The sequence below is a fragment of the Astatotilapia calliptera genome, chromosome 22, assembly GCF_900246225.1.
Source record: "Astatotilapia calliptera chromosome 22, fAstCal1.2, whole genome shotgun sequence".
In the NCBI taxonomy this organism is placed as follows: domain Eukaryota; kingdom Metazoa; phylum Chordata; class Actinopteri; order Cichliformes; family Cichlidae; genus Astatotilapia; species Astatotilapia calliptera.
In genome coordinates, this window is record NC_039322.1 from 25,032,548 (window position 1) to 25,050,787 (window position 18,240).

At 40.4% G+C, this 18,240-nt stretch overlaps 1 protein-coding gene across 8 annotated transcripts in view; it reads left to right on the forward strand.

Moving 5' to 3' along the window:
- The window catches only part of LOC113014322 (receptor-type tyrosine-protein phosphatase U-like), a 253,584-nt gene that overhangs the window by 150,243 nt on the left and 85,101 nt on the right, over positions 1-18,240 (forward strand). For all 8 annotated transcript variants that reach the window (XM_026155754.1, XM_026155756.1, XM_026155755.1 and 5 more), the window contains exons 5-7: positions 1,121-1,236; positions 6,551-6,722; positions 10,247-10,540. In XM_026155754.1, the coding sequence (XP_026011539.1) occupies positions 1,121-1,236; positions 6,551-6,722; positions 10,247-10,540 (582 nt within the window). The remainder of the gene's footprint in view (positions 1-1,120; positions 1,237-6,550; positions 6,723-10,246; positions 10,541-18,240) is intronic.

Sequence of the window (18,240 nt, forward strand, 5' to 3'; positions counted from 1 at the left end):
AATGCCTATTTTGATTGTGCATCAATATTTATTCTTTTCTTTATTTATTCATCAGGATTTGAACTTGCAGTTGTCAACAAAGTGTCAACAGATGGAAATATTGATAAAAAACAATTCAGTTATCATTTTTGAATTAATTTTTATGAGAAAGATTGCGGTGAACCTCTGTTACAGAAACAGCAAATGCATTTTCTTTCATAAATATACAAGGTAGCTTAAAGAAAGGACCTGAAAATGTGGTTCAAAATAGCAGAAGGCAGTATAGATGTATTAGCAATATGCAGATGCAGTGTTCCACACATTACAGTGAACGGACATACTTGTGTTTTATATACTGGCAGAGAGTACTGTGACTGACCGTAGGTGTACAGCACAATGCAGACGCTTTTCAAACTGCCTCTTATGAATTCCTTCATGTAACCATGTAAACAGCAGCAGGTAAGAAAAGCCTTGTTTTTGAAATTTGGCTTTACTGTTTTGCATTTTACTTTATTCCATTGAATATTATTAGGTTATTACTACCATTATTCTTAATTTGGCGTTAAAAAGAGCAGTTGAAGTTAAGGAAGTAGCAAAAACATTTGATCTCGCAGAAATACAGCTTTCCAAAAATGGTTTGCCTTCAGTCTTAGCTGCATCCTTTATGCTCTCAAATGCTGACATGGTGGCAATGGCAGTCCATAAAAGTAAAGCCCATCATTTTGTTTTTTTCTAAAACCCAATGGTACAAAAGCATTTTTCATATTTTTCCAGGGACACATGGATCGTTTTCTTTCACCTATTTCATGTTTTTGCCACATAACTGCCATGTCACAGCTGTGATGTCCATTCCAAACGGATCAACGGAGCTTTTGTTGTTTTTGTGGTTAAATATTTTTGAAAAGTGCTTTGGACAATGCTCATGTGAACCATTTATAGTTGTTTAGAAAAGTGAACAGAAGCCAGCAGTGATGTTTGTGAGCCTCTATCTATATCTAGGTGTATATTTAATGTACAGGCTCTAAATAAATTGCACTTAGCATCTGTGTTTTCAGTATATTTAGACAGCAAAGCTCAGCTCCAGATGTGGCACTTTCATCACTGTGTATCTCTGTGTGTGTGTTTTGTCCTCCTACCACAGACAAGGTGGCTCATTTCTCTCGGCTGGGTGACGTGGAGGTGAATGCCGGGCAGAATGCCTCGTTCCAGTGTGTCGCCACGGGAAAAGTTTCTGAGGCTGAGCCCTTCCTGCTGGAGGTGAGACCGAGGGATTGTGCACATTAGCGTGTTTGTGTTTTCTTTGTATTAATTATCTTCGCTCGCAAACATCATCATAGCTACATGCGGCTGTCCTCTTGTTTGATGGCAGATACTCCCTTCACCCTGGACAAAAAGGCTAAAATGACCAAAGAAAAAGTGGGAAACAGTTAAACATGAGAGGATTTTGGACAAAGTTTGTGTTTTTTTTCCATTGTTTAAGCACTGCTTCCAGCCAAGAGTGATGCCATATATGCCCCATAGCTGCAGAAAAGGCTAACATTGTTATCTTTTTACAAAAAACAGCTGAACATGAGAGGTTTTTGGACAAAGTTTGTGTTCTCCATTCTTTAAGCACCGGTTTGAGCACCGTTTCAAAAGTACCGATTTGGCACCGGTATCGGATAAAACCTAAACGATACCCATCCCTAGTCAAGGCCACAGCTAAGCTTCTACATAACACCTAAAATGAGGCCCACCTCCTCCTGAAATTCTGATACATAATTTTCTCCAATTAAATCTACACTTTTTATTGAATAGTTGTTTTTCTTTAACAAAAACTAGAGAGTATCTAGATTTAAGATATATGATATAAGTAGGGTTGTCTTTTTAAATGAATTGTGATGATGTATGAAAATTTCACAAATGTTGTTGTGATTTAATGTAAATCTATGTGTTACCGAAAAGTCTTGAGACTCGATGCCCTAGCTGCAAGCAGGGACAAAACAGTGGTATCTGTGATTATCCTTCATTATTCCAGTTGTGCATTGGCATTTATATTAGTTCAGTCCACCAGAGCACAAAACCTTGAAAGAAGTGAATGAGATTTTTTCCGATTGGGTTGATGTGGAGTTTTGAAACGCACCATTAAACATTTGCTCACAGTGAATTTAGGGATACTGAGGACTGCAGTGCAGTGTAGACTGTATCATTGTTCCTTTTCAATATGGTGATTGTTTCAGATTTAGAGATTTGTTTGTGATTTGGCTTTCAAACATAGCAGAATACAAACCAGAGCCTAAAAAAATGTCAATTAATTCTCCCAAATGCAGCAATTTTCCTCATTCCAGATCTTCTTCTTGTGCATCTCTTGGTTTCTTAATGCTGCTGGTGCTTTTAGATTGCTCCATGAAAGTCACGCTCTGACCTTGCACTGTGCACGGTGCAGTGGACTTAAAACTTGCTTGAAGCACAGAAATCAGTGTCTCTTTCAAACTGCTCCAATTGCCAGATTGTCAATCTGAATTTCATTGTGTGATCGTGTGCCAGCATACAACACACTGAAAACACACCAGCACAATCTGTGGGACTTCCAATGAGAAATCTAATAATAGAACCTGCAAAGAAACAGATGTAAGGATGCACAAGGAGATGACTTTAAAGGGGAAATTAGTCTAGGTCAGGGATAGTTTGGGACTTTTAAGGGAAAATTATTTTTATTTACACACCATACTAGCTTTTCAAGTGGACAGGGGCTTTGTATCATGAGATTGACATATTGGGTATTTAATCACCACTTATTGTGTTCCAATGGCGGGCCTATTTTCAGATTGACACAACACAGCTTAACAAACACAACCACATTTTCACCCTTAGCTGAAGAACATCAAACATTATTTCTAATCAGAAACAATAGCAATCCTGGATTTTCAATTAAAGTCTGGATGTGGTAGAGGGGTGTTGAACTTGAATGACTTAAGTGTCCACAAGGTTTTAAACATTTAAAACCTGTTGTGTTACATCACAGCAGGTGACTGAGATGAACTGTGTCCAACTTTCTCTAATGACGTGAAAATGCAACTTATACAGTTAGCACGGTGTGTTGGGTTCTCACCAGGTACTCTGGCTTCCTCCCACAGTCTAAAGACATGTAGTTAGTGGGGATAGGTTAATTGGAAAGTCTAAATTGTCCAAAAGTGTGAATCGTTTTCTGTGTCTGTGTGTTAGCCCTGTGACAGACTGGCGACCTGTCCATGGTGTAGCCTGCCTCTCCCCCTAAGATAGCTGGGATAGGCTCCAGCCTCCCTGCGACCCTGAAAAAGGGATAAACGAATGGATGGAAGTTAAATAAACTTAAACTTAAAGCGTGTGTACCATTTTGACTATCATTGAGCCCCAAAGTACAGATATACAATCTTATGTTTTAGTACTGATACAGCTCAATACTGCTAAGTGGATCAGAGAGATGATCATCATGGAGACTGCTCTTAGTGCTGCAATGATTGAATCCCATGTTTGCAAATTATTTATTGGTGCTTAAAATAAATTTGGAGCGTTTACTGATAATGAATAAATAATAGACTTTTGGCCCCTTTACATGCTATTAGTTTAGCATTTTTTTAAATATAAGATATTGATATCTGTATTAATATTTGATGACTGTGGCCACAGATGTTACTTATATTGCAGATTTTGGACAGATAGTTCTGAACCAGCAGTCTGTCAACACAGTCTATTTAGCCATTTTAATGTCTAATATGAAACAATGGTAATGGATGGGTGGTTATGAAACTGGAATCGGGTATTTTGTAGGGTACAGTACAAATATATATTTCTTTTCTGAAGATACTGCAGAAAAGAAATGCAGTTTTTATTTATTTATTTATTTATTTACTTACTTACTTACTTATTTGTTTATTTATTTATTTCCTTTTTAACCATATCACATCTGTTCGCACAGCCAGTTTTCTTCATCATATCTGTTTACTTCAAACTACAGAAGGGTCTCAAGAGTCTTAACCATCAAACACCACATGCTTGGAAGCCTGTTAAAATCATCATCATCAGAGGCTTGATTATTAAGTTTATTGAACTCCCAACAGTATATTCAGTATATGAATTCAGCTCATCACTTCAGAAGACTTCAAACCAAAACCGCTTGAAATTTTAAATAGATTTTTCAAACTTGATTGATCTGACACAACATTAAAAGTACCCCTGCAAAATATGTGGTTAGTCATTTGCATCCTACCAAAACTTCTCTGGCCTGGCGTTGCACGGACTCTGCAGGACTTCTGAAGGTGCCCTTAGTATCTGGCATCAAGAAGTTAGCAGCAGATTTTATAAGAGATGGCGAAGCCACTGTGACGCAAGCGGCCCAGCACCCTGTTGCTAGTTTTTGATTCGTCCACATTTCACTGCCAGCATGTACTTGCCACTGCTGCACCTTACAGGAGCAGACGTGATCTGACCGAGGCGTCTAGCCATAAGCATATGGCTCTCGTCAAACTTTGTCAGGCTTTTGCACAGAATCCTCCCGTGTCCAAAACTCATTGGCGTCTGAAGTTCTCTTATGCAGTATCCCTGCTTTGGAGCTCTAAGAAAGAAAAATGCTAACAAATGCAAATTTTTTTGCTTTAAAATTTCAAGTCCTCTAACTTCATGGAAGGTCAATACGGTTGTCTCTTAATTGTCAATCGCAGAATTACCTGGTGGCAAAGACGTGAAGCCACCTCTTCTGACCTCGTAATTAACTGTGCAGTAGTCGTTAAAGAAAATGGGAGCCATTATCTTTTATGTCAGTAATAGTAGTGCGATTTAGCATTCTTACATAATTCAGAAAGTTTGTGATTCAGAGTTTTTGCCTTTTAATGCTTGTGTTGTGCGCAGAGCCGTTTGACAGTTTGTGCCTCTGCTTTTCTAGCTTTTTGATTGGGATGGCATTTAGTTTACAAAAGCCCCTAAAGTCATTTCTCTCATGCAACTGAAAATAGTTTTCATAGTTTGAATATGAGCTAATATTAGTCTTCATAAATCCATCCTTGAATGCCTCCACTCCTTCTTTTTGGCCTTGAAGCCTGCACATCTAAATGCTTTTGAAATGATAGCAGCAGGGAGAAGACACTTTGCAAATGAGATCTCTGTATACTTGGTGATCCATCCCCTGTGTTTCCACTCAATTTTATTTCACCCCCACCCTCTCTTCTCTGTATCGAAGCCTTTGAAGATCATCGGTGTATGAAAGAGCCATTTTTTTAAATCACTTTCAGACTTTGCAAATTTGTTGACTGAGCTATACACACATGTGAAAATTCAAACAATAGAAGGCTTGTCTTCTGTAATTTGACAAAGTGCTGCAACTTCTCAGCCCATGTCAGCACATGTTACACTCCTCCCTGCTCCTCTCATTTAGTGGAAACAAACCCAAAAACTGGTAACAACAGAGAGTGGAGATATATCATAAGCCATTACCACCTTCTGTTCCTCCATTTGTTGTTCAGGGCCTGTTTGATCGTCAGCACCGAGACTGCTAATTGCTGTTTTCTCTTTGATCTCCCTGCCAATGCAGAGGTCCTCTCTGGACCAATCTGGAGCTGCTCTCCTCCACTCTTTCTTCTGTTTAGCTAGTCCAAACAAATTGTTAGCATAATGTTTCTTAATCCATTTACATCATATTTCCTCTGCTGTCCATGAGCCCAAAAATCGCAGACGGCACTCTCAGATGCTATTTATTTAATATCAACATGTGCCGAATCCAAACCTGAGTTAGTCATTATACAAACTCTTAATTGCATTATGACGCAGGGCTTGCTGCCAGACAGGAAACAAACAAACAACAAACAACAACAAAATAAACTGCATGTATGCTCTACATTAAAAAGTCATGTTAAACTGATGAAAAAGGGTGTTTTTTTTAAAACCAAAAAAGTAGGAAACAAATTTAAACAGAGATTACATAAAAGAAGATTGCAGATTTTATTGATACCAAGGCTAAAGTTAAATTGAAGTATAATCTGTAGCTGTAGGCAGTACTCTGGCACTATATATCTAATTTCATATTTTCTAACAGCAATGTATTTTCCCCCCATCCTCCTAAACCAATTCAAACATGCGGATGTCAAACCCACTTACTGGTGAAAAGTGTAAGCAGGCGACAGCTTACATAATAATCTACTTATACTGTGCGAGAGGCTGTATATATTGTATCTCGCACCTGGAACAGCTCATTCCGAGTGCTGGCCTCTGATTTCCTGTTCCACCGCTTAAGCCAATTTCCAGTATGCCTGGAGCACTGACACATTAGCATGGTAGGAGACGTCAGCTCGAGCCCCGGTGCTGGAAACAACAGCAACCCGGGAGGCCTGTGTCACTGGTCTTGAAAGTGAACAAACGATTGTGACCAGTGACATTTATCACATTTATTATCTTGCCCTCCCATGTGGTTAATTCCAGCCCTGTTTTGTCTTCCTGTCTGCTTCTCAGATGCTTACCTATTTTTAATGACTTGGACAGATGCAGGTAAACACATACGGTTGGGTCGGTGCACTCAATGCTCTCTCTCTCTCTCTCTCTGTGGACCTTTTCTGGTTGTCAGCGGAGAAACGGCGTGCTGCTGGACACGTCCATGCTGACTCGGTTGAGTCACAAGCGGCTTATGGCGACTTTCCAGGTGGAGGCACAGCGTGGAGAGCAGGACCTCTACCGCTGCATCACCCTGTCCCCCAGAGGTGCCGCCGTGTCCAACTTTGGAGAACTAATCGTCAGAGGTAAACTGTAAACATTTTCATGCACAATAATACAGGGAAAACCACAACAACTTGATGACAGTAGAAAGTGATAACTTCCTTTAAACAGGAACAAACCTCCGGCAGAATCAGAATCCAAACACGTTTGATATCCTGTGGCTATGGCCATCGTTTATGTACAGTATATGAGATTTGCTGACTTTGCCTCAAAATAAGTTTTTAATGAGCTTTTTAGTTTTACTTTGCCTTCATCTTTGCTGTTAAGAAGAGGGCCGTATGTCTTCCTTGTGTCTCTGGTAAGAGCAATTTATGTGATGGATGTCTCATCATAAGCTCTGCAGCAACAACACATGCTAAATAGAAAGACATCCACAACCTCAGATGGGTCACCTAACGCACTGGGATTAGGTCAGTGAGAACTGTAGGGTATTTACTTTGTAATATAAAGTGGCTTAAGAAGACTGTTTTTTTGTTATATGGTGTCATGTATATAAAATTGAAATTAAAGAAAGTGTCTGCAACAGAGATCCATACTTCAGACAGCAAAAATCATTCGCCTCCCATTTCTGTTCACATTCAGCCAGAAAAATGTTGAAGCTACACGTAGATTATCCTTTTTTCTCCAGCAAATGCTCACTTGTGCAATCCAAACAGCTGCAATAGCCACAATAATGGGAAATATCCGAGGATGAAATACAATGCTTTGAGTGGATTTTTAAGAGAAATAAACAAAGAGTTTGGTTCTGTTGGGTCTCCTCGGTTTTTCTGCAGCAGTTGTGTTACTTTCACTGTGCATTATGTGTTTAGCTGCTTCATCTATTTCTGATATCATAGTTTTGTCTCTGCAAAATCAGCTGTTCTGAGTGTGTTACTTGTTTCTCTCATTTATTCAACACATTTGCCTGTCCAGATGGGCATAAATCATTAGATTTGTTCTCTGAGCTCTTAAGAAAGCTGGGAGGAAACTAAAAGGAAACTTTGGTATTTTTTTCCCATCTTGTGGGGTCTAAATTATTAATGGGGAAGGAAAGCTTTGTCAGTCCAGTACTGTGTGAGGACACTATTATTCTGTGTTGTAAAGCACTTTGTGTTTTTTATCTGTGAAAAGCGCTATATAAATAAATTTTACTTACTTACCGGCAGCTGCAAAAAAACTCGAGTGTAATCCAGCTGGGCAATTGAATGTGTCAAAGTAAAAGTGTTTTGTGTGTATTTCTACCGAGAAGCTGTAGATTGTTGTATAACTGAATGTACAGTAGCTGCCTGGCACAGATCTCAAGGATACCTGCTGGCTGACCCAATCGCTGACATGTTCTTTTGCTTATTTTGCTTTGTTGACCGTGGGTAGCCCTCTGTTCAGCTTGTCTTTTTACTGGAGACGTAGCAGCACACCAGATGAAATAGTTTGAGTTTGCAAGTTCCCCCCTACACGAATAAGATGACAACATGCAGCGTTCCCATATTTAGAGCAACGCCATCAGTCTGGGCGGTCTTGGTCTTTTCTTCTGGTTGATTTTGTGCAGGTGAAACACCATCTCCAGGAGGGCAATTTTTATTCAAGCCATGGATTCTTGGAGTTGCACAGCAGGGATTTCTCTCATCAGTTGACACATGGAAATTTTTCATACCTGGTCTCTACAGGTCCCACTCTTTGCAGAGAGAATTTTCTTTCTCACTGAGCAGCAGAGAAATGAATGCAGAAGCACTTCCAGCTTCCTGAGAAATGGTCTTTCTTTCTCTTCCTTCACCCACTGAGTCCCAGCTTCTCTTTCATTTAGCTCCTTGTCTGTGCACTCAAATAAATAGCAGTGATCATCAAGCTGAAAAGACTGACAGCATCCTTGTCATGGTCCACATCTGCCATTACATGTAACTACTGATTTGTTGAAAGTCCGTCTGTAGACAAACTGAACTGCGGAGATGGGTGTGATATTATAAATATGTCACTTATTATGTCAATTGTATGAATTCAGCTACCAAGTATCCCAAATGGTGCTTAATTTCAATTTTTTGTCCTAAGTCACAGAACTATTGAGCCTGTCAGTGGAAAAATCTCTCTTACTCTGGAAACAGTGCAGTATTGAATCTCAATGCTGTAACTGGCAACCACAAAATGTGCTATTGCCATATAGCAGCTGTGAAGCATTTTTGTCCCAATTAATAAGCTAGACCAAAGTCATACCTTATAAAAAGCTATGATTTTGGATTACCTTGGATTCTGATTACCTAGATGTGCCCCAGCCAGCACTATACATCCACAGATGTTGTTGATGTGGGTAAATGTGCTGGCCAGTCAGAGCTCAGTCGTAGCCTTTGAAGATGTCAGATCTAAATCTGGTTCAGAAGAAAAAGGTTTAGAGATCCTTTAGAGGATTTGGGGAAAATACCCTAAAATGGTTTGATCTAATTTTATCTGTTTACTGACATTGAATTTTGTTGTTAAGTGGTTGTGATCAGACCGTCACGCAGTGTCCACTCTGACCCACAGACTGGTCTTTCTGTGTGGCTGTTATTTAAAGTGGTAAGCGGTGCTGCCTTGCAAGAAACAAGAAGAGCCTGGCTTCAAATCTGCTGGTCTCTGTAGAGTTTGCAGAGGTTTTGTGCTTTAGTTTCCTTTTTGACAAAATTGAAACACATGTATTTATCGTTTTCTAGCCTTCTTACCTTTTACGATTTTCAGTGTTCAACATCTGACATGGTCACCTTTTCAACAAGCTTTTTCAGTGTTGGGTGAATTCAGCTGCACAGATCTACACGTGATGGAGCAAAATAACAAGTCTTTCCAAAATAACGGTTATTTTACACTTTCATTGTCACTGACATTTGCTAATGAGTGAGCAGAACAGAAACATCATTGACACTGTCTGTCAACATAAAATAGGTGTGTTTTGAAAGGTGCGGAATTGTTTGTTGAAACACCGTCTCGTTCTTTACGCCCCAATATGTCACGTCATAAAACATCTTTAGGCAGGTGTTATAACCTTGCGATATGTCAGTCAGAATCACTGCACACCCAGTTCCTCACCCACACCATCGTGTGATGAATTAATTTGATGTTCGCCTGGTTGATGAGGGTCATATTATCTATCAAGGCTGTAGGTTTTTATGCGCATAGAGTACTGAATTAGTTATGCAATTATTCATGCAAATAAGCTCTTATTCAGCATCATTAGAGTGAAAATTAAGATTTTTCAGCATTCAAGAGCCTCTCACACTCTTGCTCTATCTATCTTTCTCCTAGTACTGATGTGATTAAAAGATTTTTATGACTAAATGCTCCAGTAGAGCAGAAATAATGTTATTGAAACTGTAAAATAAAAAGAGAAAATCCATGTCAGAGATCCTTCACTTCTCCTTTCCTATTTTTCGACTTTTCCTTTCTGCTGAAAAAAATGAAACTTGTTTTCCATCAGACGCACTCGCATTTTTTAATTGAGTTTTTCCTGTTTCTAATTTTGCCTCCAAAACCTGATTCTAATATGAATTTAAAATAATTAGTACTTTAAAAAAATGCACAGGAAATTATTTTGGTTTCTGCCTTTCAGTGCCACCAACACCGATTGCACCCCCCCAGCTTTTGCGGGCAGGTCCCACCTATCTGATCATCCAGCTCAACACTAACTCCATCGTGGGGGATGGACCGGTCATTCGGCGGGAAATCCAGTACCGGGCTAGCCAGTCCACTTGGACAGAGACTCATGGTGTGGGTTCGCTTACATACAAGGTCTGGCACCTGGAGCCAGACACAGAGTATCACATCAGTGTCCTGCTAACCCGGCCTGGGGAAGGAGGCACCGGAGCACCCGGGCCCCCACTGATCAGCAGGACAAAGTGTGCAGGTAAGTCACTTTAAAGGTCACAGTGTCCTCAAAAAAGAGTACACAACATCAAAGTTAATTAGGCTTCAATTTCAGACAGAAAGAAAGCCGCTCTGGCATCAAGAGATTATCTCATTAGTTAAAATAAACCTCAATAGGTGGGACAATATATATTAAGACCCTTACATTTTAGAATGTGTGGTTGATAGAAATAATGGACATTAAATTTAGACATTAAATTTACGCAGCTGAAAAGAGCAGCAAATTCTTACACTTTTGATAATGGGAAATGCTCAAAATATGACCTTGAATCAAAAGACTGCTTCTTTTTGTCTGTCAGGTAAAACCTAACACTTATTGGTGCAGCATTACTTCCTCTTACATAATGTCCATTTCACTAGCTGGGCCCACATCCTCATCTAAGTTTGACAGCGTTTTAGTAGGTGAATGCTTTGACATGAATTGAGCTGCGGTTTGGGGAAGGCCTCGAAGGGGACTGGCGATGACTCAAGGGCCTGGCAGATCCCCGTGTACTAAATAGAAATGAAGAAGTTGAAGAATGGAGAAGAAGGAGGAAGGGTGGGGCACGTAAACGAGAATGATCAGCTTGCAGAACTAGGGGAACCTATATAGATGACAACCGGAAGGAGCGTGTTTGGAGGAGTGATACATAATCTCATAATTATTGAATATCCAAGGTCACAGTGCAAAGAGGAAATGCTAAAAGCTAATGTAGCATGAGTGGAGATTTGTTAGAATATAAAGCAACATAGGTATACACTCACCCACTCAATTCTGCACTTTTTTGGCAAGCATTTTTGGGACGTTAGCATCATCGTGGCATTTTTCTGGTGGAAGATAAAGTTTTGAAACAATGCACAGCCACAGCTCACCCTGGGTCAGCCCACCTGAATCAAATGATTAGTTTGTTACCAGGCCTCTGGAGACATGTTGAGGAGGTCATTGAGCCATTTAAATTAGCTGTGTTGGCTCAAGGACACATCTAAAACCTAGTACCATAGTACCTGCAGAATTAACCCACATCATCTTGAACTTTGCTGTGATTAGCTATTGTTAGCACACTGAAATGCTGATCATGGTAACTATTACACATGCTTAGGATTAGCTTGTTAGCATTTGTGACTATGTGCCATATCTAATAAAATGCTAGAGGTTGAGGAACTGTAACTACACATCTGACAGCTGATGAGTTGCTATGACACATACAGAAAACAAAAGACTTTCTTGTGCTGATGCTTTCACAAGCTTCTGTGGTAATATGACATATCACTTAACTTGTACTTCGCCTGCAGCCACAAAAGAACTAAAGGTGTTTCTGTTGTTATAGAAGGTGTCAAATGCTTTCTACTTAACTGTGGCTCATAATGAAAACACAAATGTAAATGAGGATCTAGCCATGCTTTCATCAGTACTGTGCATGATTAGAGTTCAGTGAGAAGGGGATGATGTGTACAGAAATCAGGCTGAAGCACCAGATTCTTTGGTTTAGGACCGGTCTACGCCCAGCCGTCAACTACAGTGTAGCACAAGTGGTTGTGTAGTATAAAGGTTCTCCATTTTTTTCATGTTACGCCATGCAAAGCAGAGGGCAGAGACTTTTCTCTCCCTCTCATCTGTGTTTTAACTGCAGTGCTGCTCATCTTGGTGAAAAAGACACCCTGCTGCTCTGTCAAGTAGATGGCATGACGTCCCTGTCACCTGCCACACTCTTTGATCCGCTCTTGTCACTGTCTTTCACTTGCCCACCTCCTGTCGGCTCCCATTGCTCACATCTGAAGCTTTATCCCCAGGGAGAAAGCGGCAGACAGCAGAGGCCCGGTGACACCAAACTCTGGATGAATTTTTCTTCCTAATGTGTCTCCGGGAGTCATTTCTTTTTAGCAGAGAGCATTTCGTTTTTGGACACTGGTCAATTCCATCCTTGCTGGTGCAGAGTATTAAAATCCCATGGGGCTATTGTTCAGAATTGCTGACCACACAGACCTCCAGTTCAAATGCTAAGTGAATGATGTGCCCATCTGCTTTAGCTTCAGGTCTAAATGTGTCCTGTATGGCTGCAGAAGGGAGATCTTGGCATGAATGCAGATGTGCCATGTACTCCAGCATTAATATCTTCTTTCCTTTTCTTGTTTAAGGCAGCATATGTTCAAGTTTTATCTTTGGGAGAAAGAGATTAACCTATTAATACTTGATGGAGTACATTGCTTCTAGCTGATACATCTCAAATGCCTAAAATAAAGTGTTTGTCAGATCACCCAAAGCTTTCTAATCCAACTTGGAATTCTGGGGTCTTCATCTACAAAAGAAAATCCTCCCTCCACTTCATCTGCCACAGTGATTGTCTAGCAGCGCAGACACCTGTGTATGTAAAAACAGATGTAACACGTCCTCTACAAGGATTCTTCCAAAATAGTGTGTTATTTTTTACCATTCATGCAATTCAACAAAAGCATATAAAATGTACACAGAACAATCAGAGCCAGCATCAGAGAGAGCGGGCTTCTGGAAAAGGATGCACTTACTGTCATCAATAACCTTTTGCCCCTTCTTACACAAATATATGTTATCTGGAGTCTAGTGTTATCATAACTAATAAATATGATGGCCAAAGCTATTATCATATAGGTGTTGAAATAAGAGTGTCGCAAATGGGTTCCAAAGGTAAATTTTATTCACATCTTTTAAATTTTTAGCTGTTTGATGGCTTTTCAAATAAGTCATTTTACCAGTAATGGCAGTATTTTTATGACCTACACTCCATTACCCACATTTTTTATATTTTTTTTTTTTGCAAAACATCAACAAGCTGTCATGAAGCTATAGAACATCAATGCACTTTAAATATCAGTAGTTAGATTTCTAGATGCCAACGTCTATAGAAACCATTCAAAGATGTCAGCAGTCTAAAGCTCATGTGGTTTCACTGTTAAGTACGAGGGTGTTAACTGATAGTCCATCATAATTTTAACATAGCTGCTGGGAAGAGGGACAGACCTCAGTGGCAGCTCACAGAGGCAGCTGTTAAAGATGAGGACAATGGCATGAAATGTGCAGATCCACTGGGACTCTCCCCCATTCATCATTTCCTCTTCCAGTGCTCATCTCTTGTCCAGCCCCTCAATCCCTCCATCACTCCCTCTGCCTCTGGCTAATCCCTCTGATTAGACTAATCAAGCAGAATGTCGATTTGGGGCAGGATTGGCTGAGGACAGGCGGGTGGAGAGGACAGGACAGTGACTGCTGTGGTGATGCTCTAATGATGAGTAATGGTGTCTGGAGCAGAAGGTGAACATTCAGTCAGTGAGCTGCTGGTGGCAGACGTGGTTTTAACAGGATTGGGCTGCTACACGGGGCTGATATTGTTAAAAAAAATCTATCAATCCAGTTATACTCAGCCACCCTTGATATGACGGGCCTGATACATATTTTTGGAATTAAATTTCTTTGTTATGATTGATTGTTGCTATTCTATGGGGACGTTTTAGCTTATATCAGCTGTCAGAGAACAAAGCAATCTAACTCGGTACATTTTGCCCTTTTGGGAAGAACATCTTTTAAATCGCAAGGTCTCTCAGGAGTTTTCCTTCTCTGTCTTGTTTCTGTCCCCTCAAAGCTGATGTCTCCTCCGTGACATTGGTTATTCTTTTACGTCTCAGCTTCTGATCTATGTTTAGTGAAGCAGCAGCAGCAGGGCTATAGCTGTTACTTCCCCTGTCTGCAGCTCTGTACTGCCTTGCCACTATGTGCTGAGGGCATTGCCCTCATCTTGGTTTATCTAACGTCTCAGCGGTACACTTGGAGATTCAGGCCAACCTTGGAGACAGAAATAACCTCTTTGTGCTTGAAACTGGACGTTCTGCGTCACAGGGACGAGAAGAACTGCAATCACAGTGTTCACACATGACAGCAGTAATTAGGCTTTATCATTCTTATGTGATTCTCTGCAAGGGCTGAACCTCATTTGTGTTACAAGCGATGCGGAGTTGTTTTGCAAGGTTCTTCTTAAGGCAGCTACATTTTCCTTCCATTGTTTCACTAACCTTTTAGTGTAAGTTTGAAAAGTCAGCAGCAAAGGTTGCTGTCTCCATTTAACAAACACTATTCTTCTTATGTGAATTCTTCTTGGAGTGGTTCTAAATTATCCAAATGATGATTTTGCGTGGCTGCTTCTAGGCCATCTTTCACGTTTCTTCCCTATGGTATGCATCAGGGTTCTGTTTTGGGGCATATACTGTTTCTGTTATATTTGTTCCCTTGTCAGAACTTTTAAATACATTTTTATCACTGCATTGCAGATGAAATTCAATTGTATATCTCTTTTAAGCCCCAAGATTCTTTTAGCTACACATCCTACATAAATGCTTAGACTCTGGTAAAAGTTGGATGACTGACAATTTTCTCCATCTTAATGAAGAGAGAACAGAAGTCCTGTTTTTTGCCCCTGACAGATTTGTACCTTAGATAATGGAAATTCTAGGTCCCATTTCCACATTTGCTAAATCGTCTTCTGTCAGGAACCTTGAGGTGACTTCTGATGCAGCGTTCACTCACTCACTTTCATGTTTAATCTTTGGTTTGCTCTTTCTTTTATGACTTAAAAATATTCTCAAGTTGAGTGCCATCGTATCATACTCTAAATTATTATTCATGCATCTATTTCATCACGTCTGGATTATTCTAATTCATTGTTCACCTGTCTTAATAAAACATCCCTGTAGTGTCTCCAGGTTCTTCAGAATGCTGCTGTGAGGCTTCTGAATAAGTCTCCGAAGTTTATTCATTTCAAACTCTTGCTTATTCAGTTACACTGGCTCCCCATCAACTTTAGAGTTCACTTTAAGAGTCTGGTTCTGACTTTTTCCCACTGTGTGGAAAAGCACCAGCGTAAATCAGACAAATTTACATCCATGTGTCCCCATCACATCCCTGAGGCTATGTGAGTTAAAAAAATACTAGTCTTGACTGACTTACACCTGTGAACTTCCTTGGGTCAAAACTGATGACTGAAGAAGAAGATTGATGTGAAACTGATGGGCAAATCACCTTCTGCAGAGCAGTTTAATACACTGGATACAACCAACAACACTTAGATCATATCAGACAACAAGTCTATACAACAAGACAACAAGTCTTGTTGCATGTACAGTGGGGCAAAAAAGTATTTAGTCAGCCACCGATTGTGCAAGTTCCCCCACCTAAAATGATGACAGAGGTCAGTAATTTGCACCAGAGGTACACTTCAACTGTGAGAGACAGAATGTGAAAAAAAAATCCATGAATCCACATGGTAGGATTTGTAAAGAATTTATTCGTAAATCAGGGTGGAAAATAAGTATTTGGTCAATAACAAAAATACAACTCAATACTTTGTAACATAACCTTTGTTGGCAATAACAGAGGTCAAACGTTTACTATAGGTCTTTACCAGGTTTGCACACACAGTAGCTGGTATTTTGGCCCATTCCTCCATGCAGATCTTCTCGAGAGCAGTGATGTTTTGGGGCTGTCGCCGAGCAACACGGACTTTCAACTCCCGCCACAGATTTTCTATGGGGTTGAGGTCTGGAGACTGGCTAGGCCACTCCAGGACTTTCAAATGCTTCTTACGGAGCCACTCCTTTGTTGCCCAGGCGGTGTGTTTTGGATCATTGTCATGTTGGAAGACCCAGCCTCGTTTCATCTTCAAAGTTCTCACTGATGGAAGGAGGTTTTGGCTCAAAATCTCACGATACATGGCCCCATTCATTCTGTCCTTAACACGGATCAGTCGTCCTGTCCCCTTGGCAGAAAAACAGCCCCATAGCATGATGTTTCCACCCCCATGCTTCACAGTAGGTATGGTGTTCTTGGGATGCAACTCAGTATTCTTCTTCCTCCAAACACGATGAGTTGAGTTTATACCAAAAAGTTCTACTTTGGTTTCATCTGACCACATGACATTCTCCCAATCCTCTGCTGTATCATCCATGTGCTCTCTGGCAAACTTCAGACGGGCCTGGACATGCACTGGCTTCAGCAGCGGAACACGTCTGGCACTGCGGGATATGATTCCCTGCCGTTGTAGTGTGTTACTGATGGTGACCTTTGTTACTTTGGTCCCAGCTCTCTGCACGTCATTCACCAGGTCCCCCCGTGTGGTTCTGGGATCTTTGCTCACCGTTCTCATGATCATTTTGACCCCACGGGATGAGATCTTGCGTGGAGCCCCAGATCGAGGGAGATTATCAGTGGTCTTGTATGTCTTCCATTTTCTGATGATTGCTCCCACAGTTGATTTTTTCACACCAAGCTGCTTGCCTATTGTAGATTCACTCTTCCCAGTCTGGTGCAGGTCTACAATACTTTTCCTGGTGTCCTTCGAAAGCTCTTTGGTCTTGGCCATGGCAGAGTTTGGAGTCTGACTGTTTGAGGCTGTGGACAGGTGTCTTTTATACAGATGATGAGTTCAAACAGGTGCCATTCATACAGGTAACGAGTGGGGGACAGAAAAGCTTCTTACAGAAGACGTTACAGGTCTGTGAGAGCCAGAGATTTTCCTTGTTTGAGGTGACCAAATACTTATTTTCCACCCTGATTTACGAATAAATTCTTTATAAATCCTACCATGTGAATTCATGGATTTTTTTTTCACATTCTGTCTCTCACAGTTGAAGTGTACCTCTGGTGCAAATTACTGACCTCTGTCATCATTTTAGGTGGGGGAACTTGCACAATCGGTGGCTGACTAAATACTTTTTTGCCCCACTGTATGTATGTATGTATATATATATATATTAGGGGTGCAACGATACACAAAATTCACAGTTCGGTTCGGTTCGGTTCGATACTTTGGTGTCACGGTTCGATATTTTTTCGATACAAAAAAAATGTTCATGCCTTTTTAATTTGTCATTTATTAAAATTATAAATATATATTTTAACTCAAAAGTACAGTTTTTAAATTTAACCCTAACCCTTGTGCGCATTTTTTATTTTGACAGCGAATGCGCACCTGCGGACCACTTATGTGCAGCCCTGGTTATTTAGCTCGTCATATTGCAGCCACAGAAATGCTTTTGTCCATGAAACCATAAAGCTGCACTTTCTTTTTGCCTTATAATCTGATTTGTCATAACTTCTCCGTTTTGTGGTAAGCTTTTCTTTGGCTGTCACTTCTTCACCCTGACCTGTCTTATTTGGCTCAGCAGAACTGAAATGCTTTTACACACGCACTCACATAAGCTCAGCGATTCTCTGCGCGATCAACCTCTCACATGTTTAAGCTTGCTGTGGGAGATTTCACTTGTCATATTTGCATAGTAAGCTAATGATTAATAAGACGATGTCAGAGGAATTGGTGCACAAATTATCATCACTCACAGATCAGTGCTGTCGCTCTCTATACACAGTTCGCGCGATTGCAAAGTGAAAGCAAAAAAACAAGCGCAAATTCAAACGCGATTTCAATATGTCACATATTGACAGTGGCTCACAGATGCCAATGACATAATTACCCAGCTACATTTCTGAAAGAATGCAAAAGCATTGACATATATTTTTCCTTCCTACAATAGCCCGACGGGCAGGGCAGAGACAGATTTTGGTAGCCCGACTGAAAAAAATCGCTAGCCCCAGGACGTCGGGCTAGCGATATTGCAAGCCCTGTATCTGATTGAGGAATCACTCATCTTTGGAAAAGAGAGTTTATTACAGAGAAATGT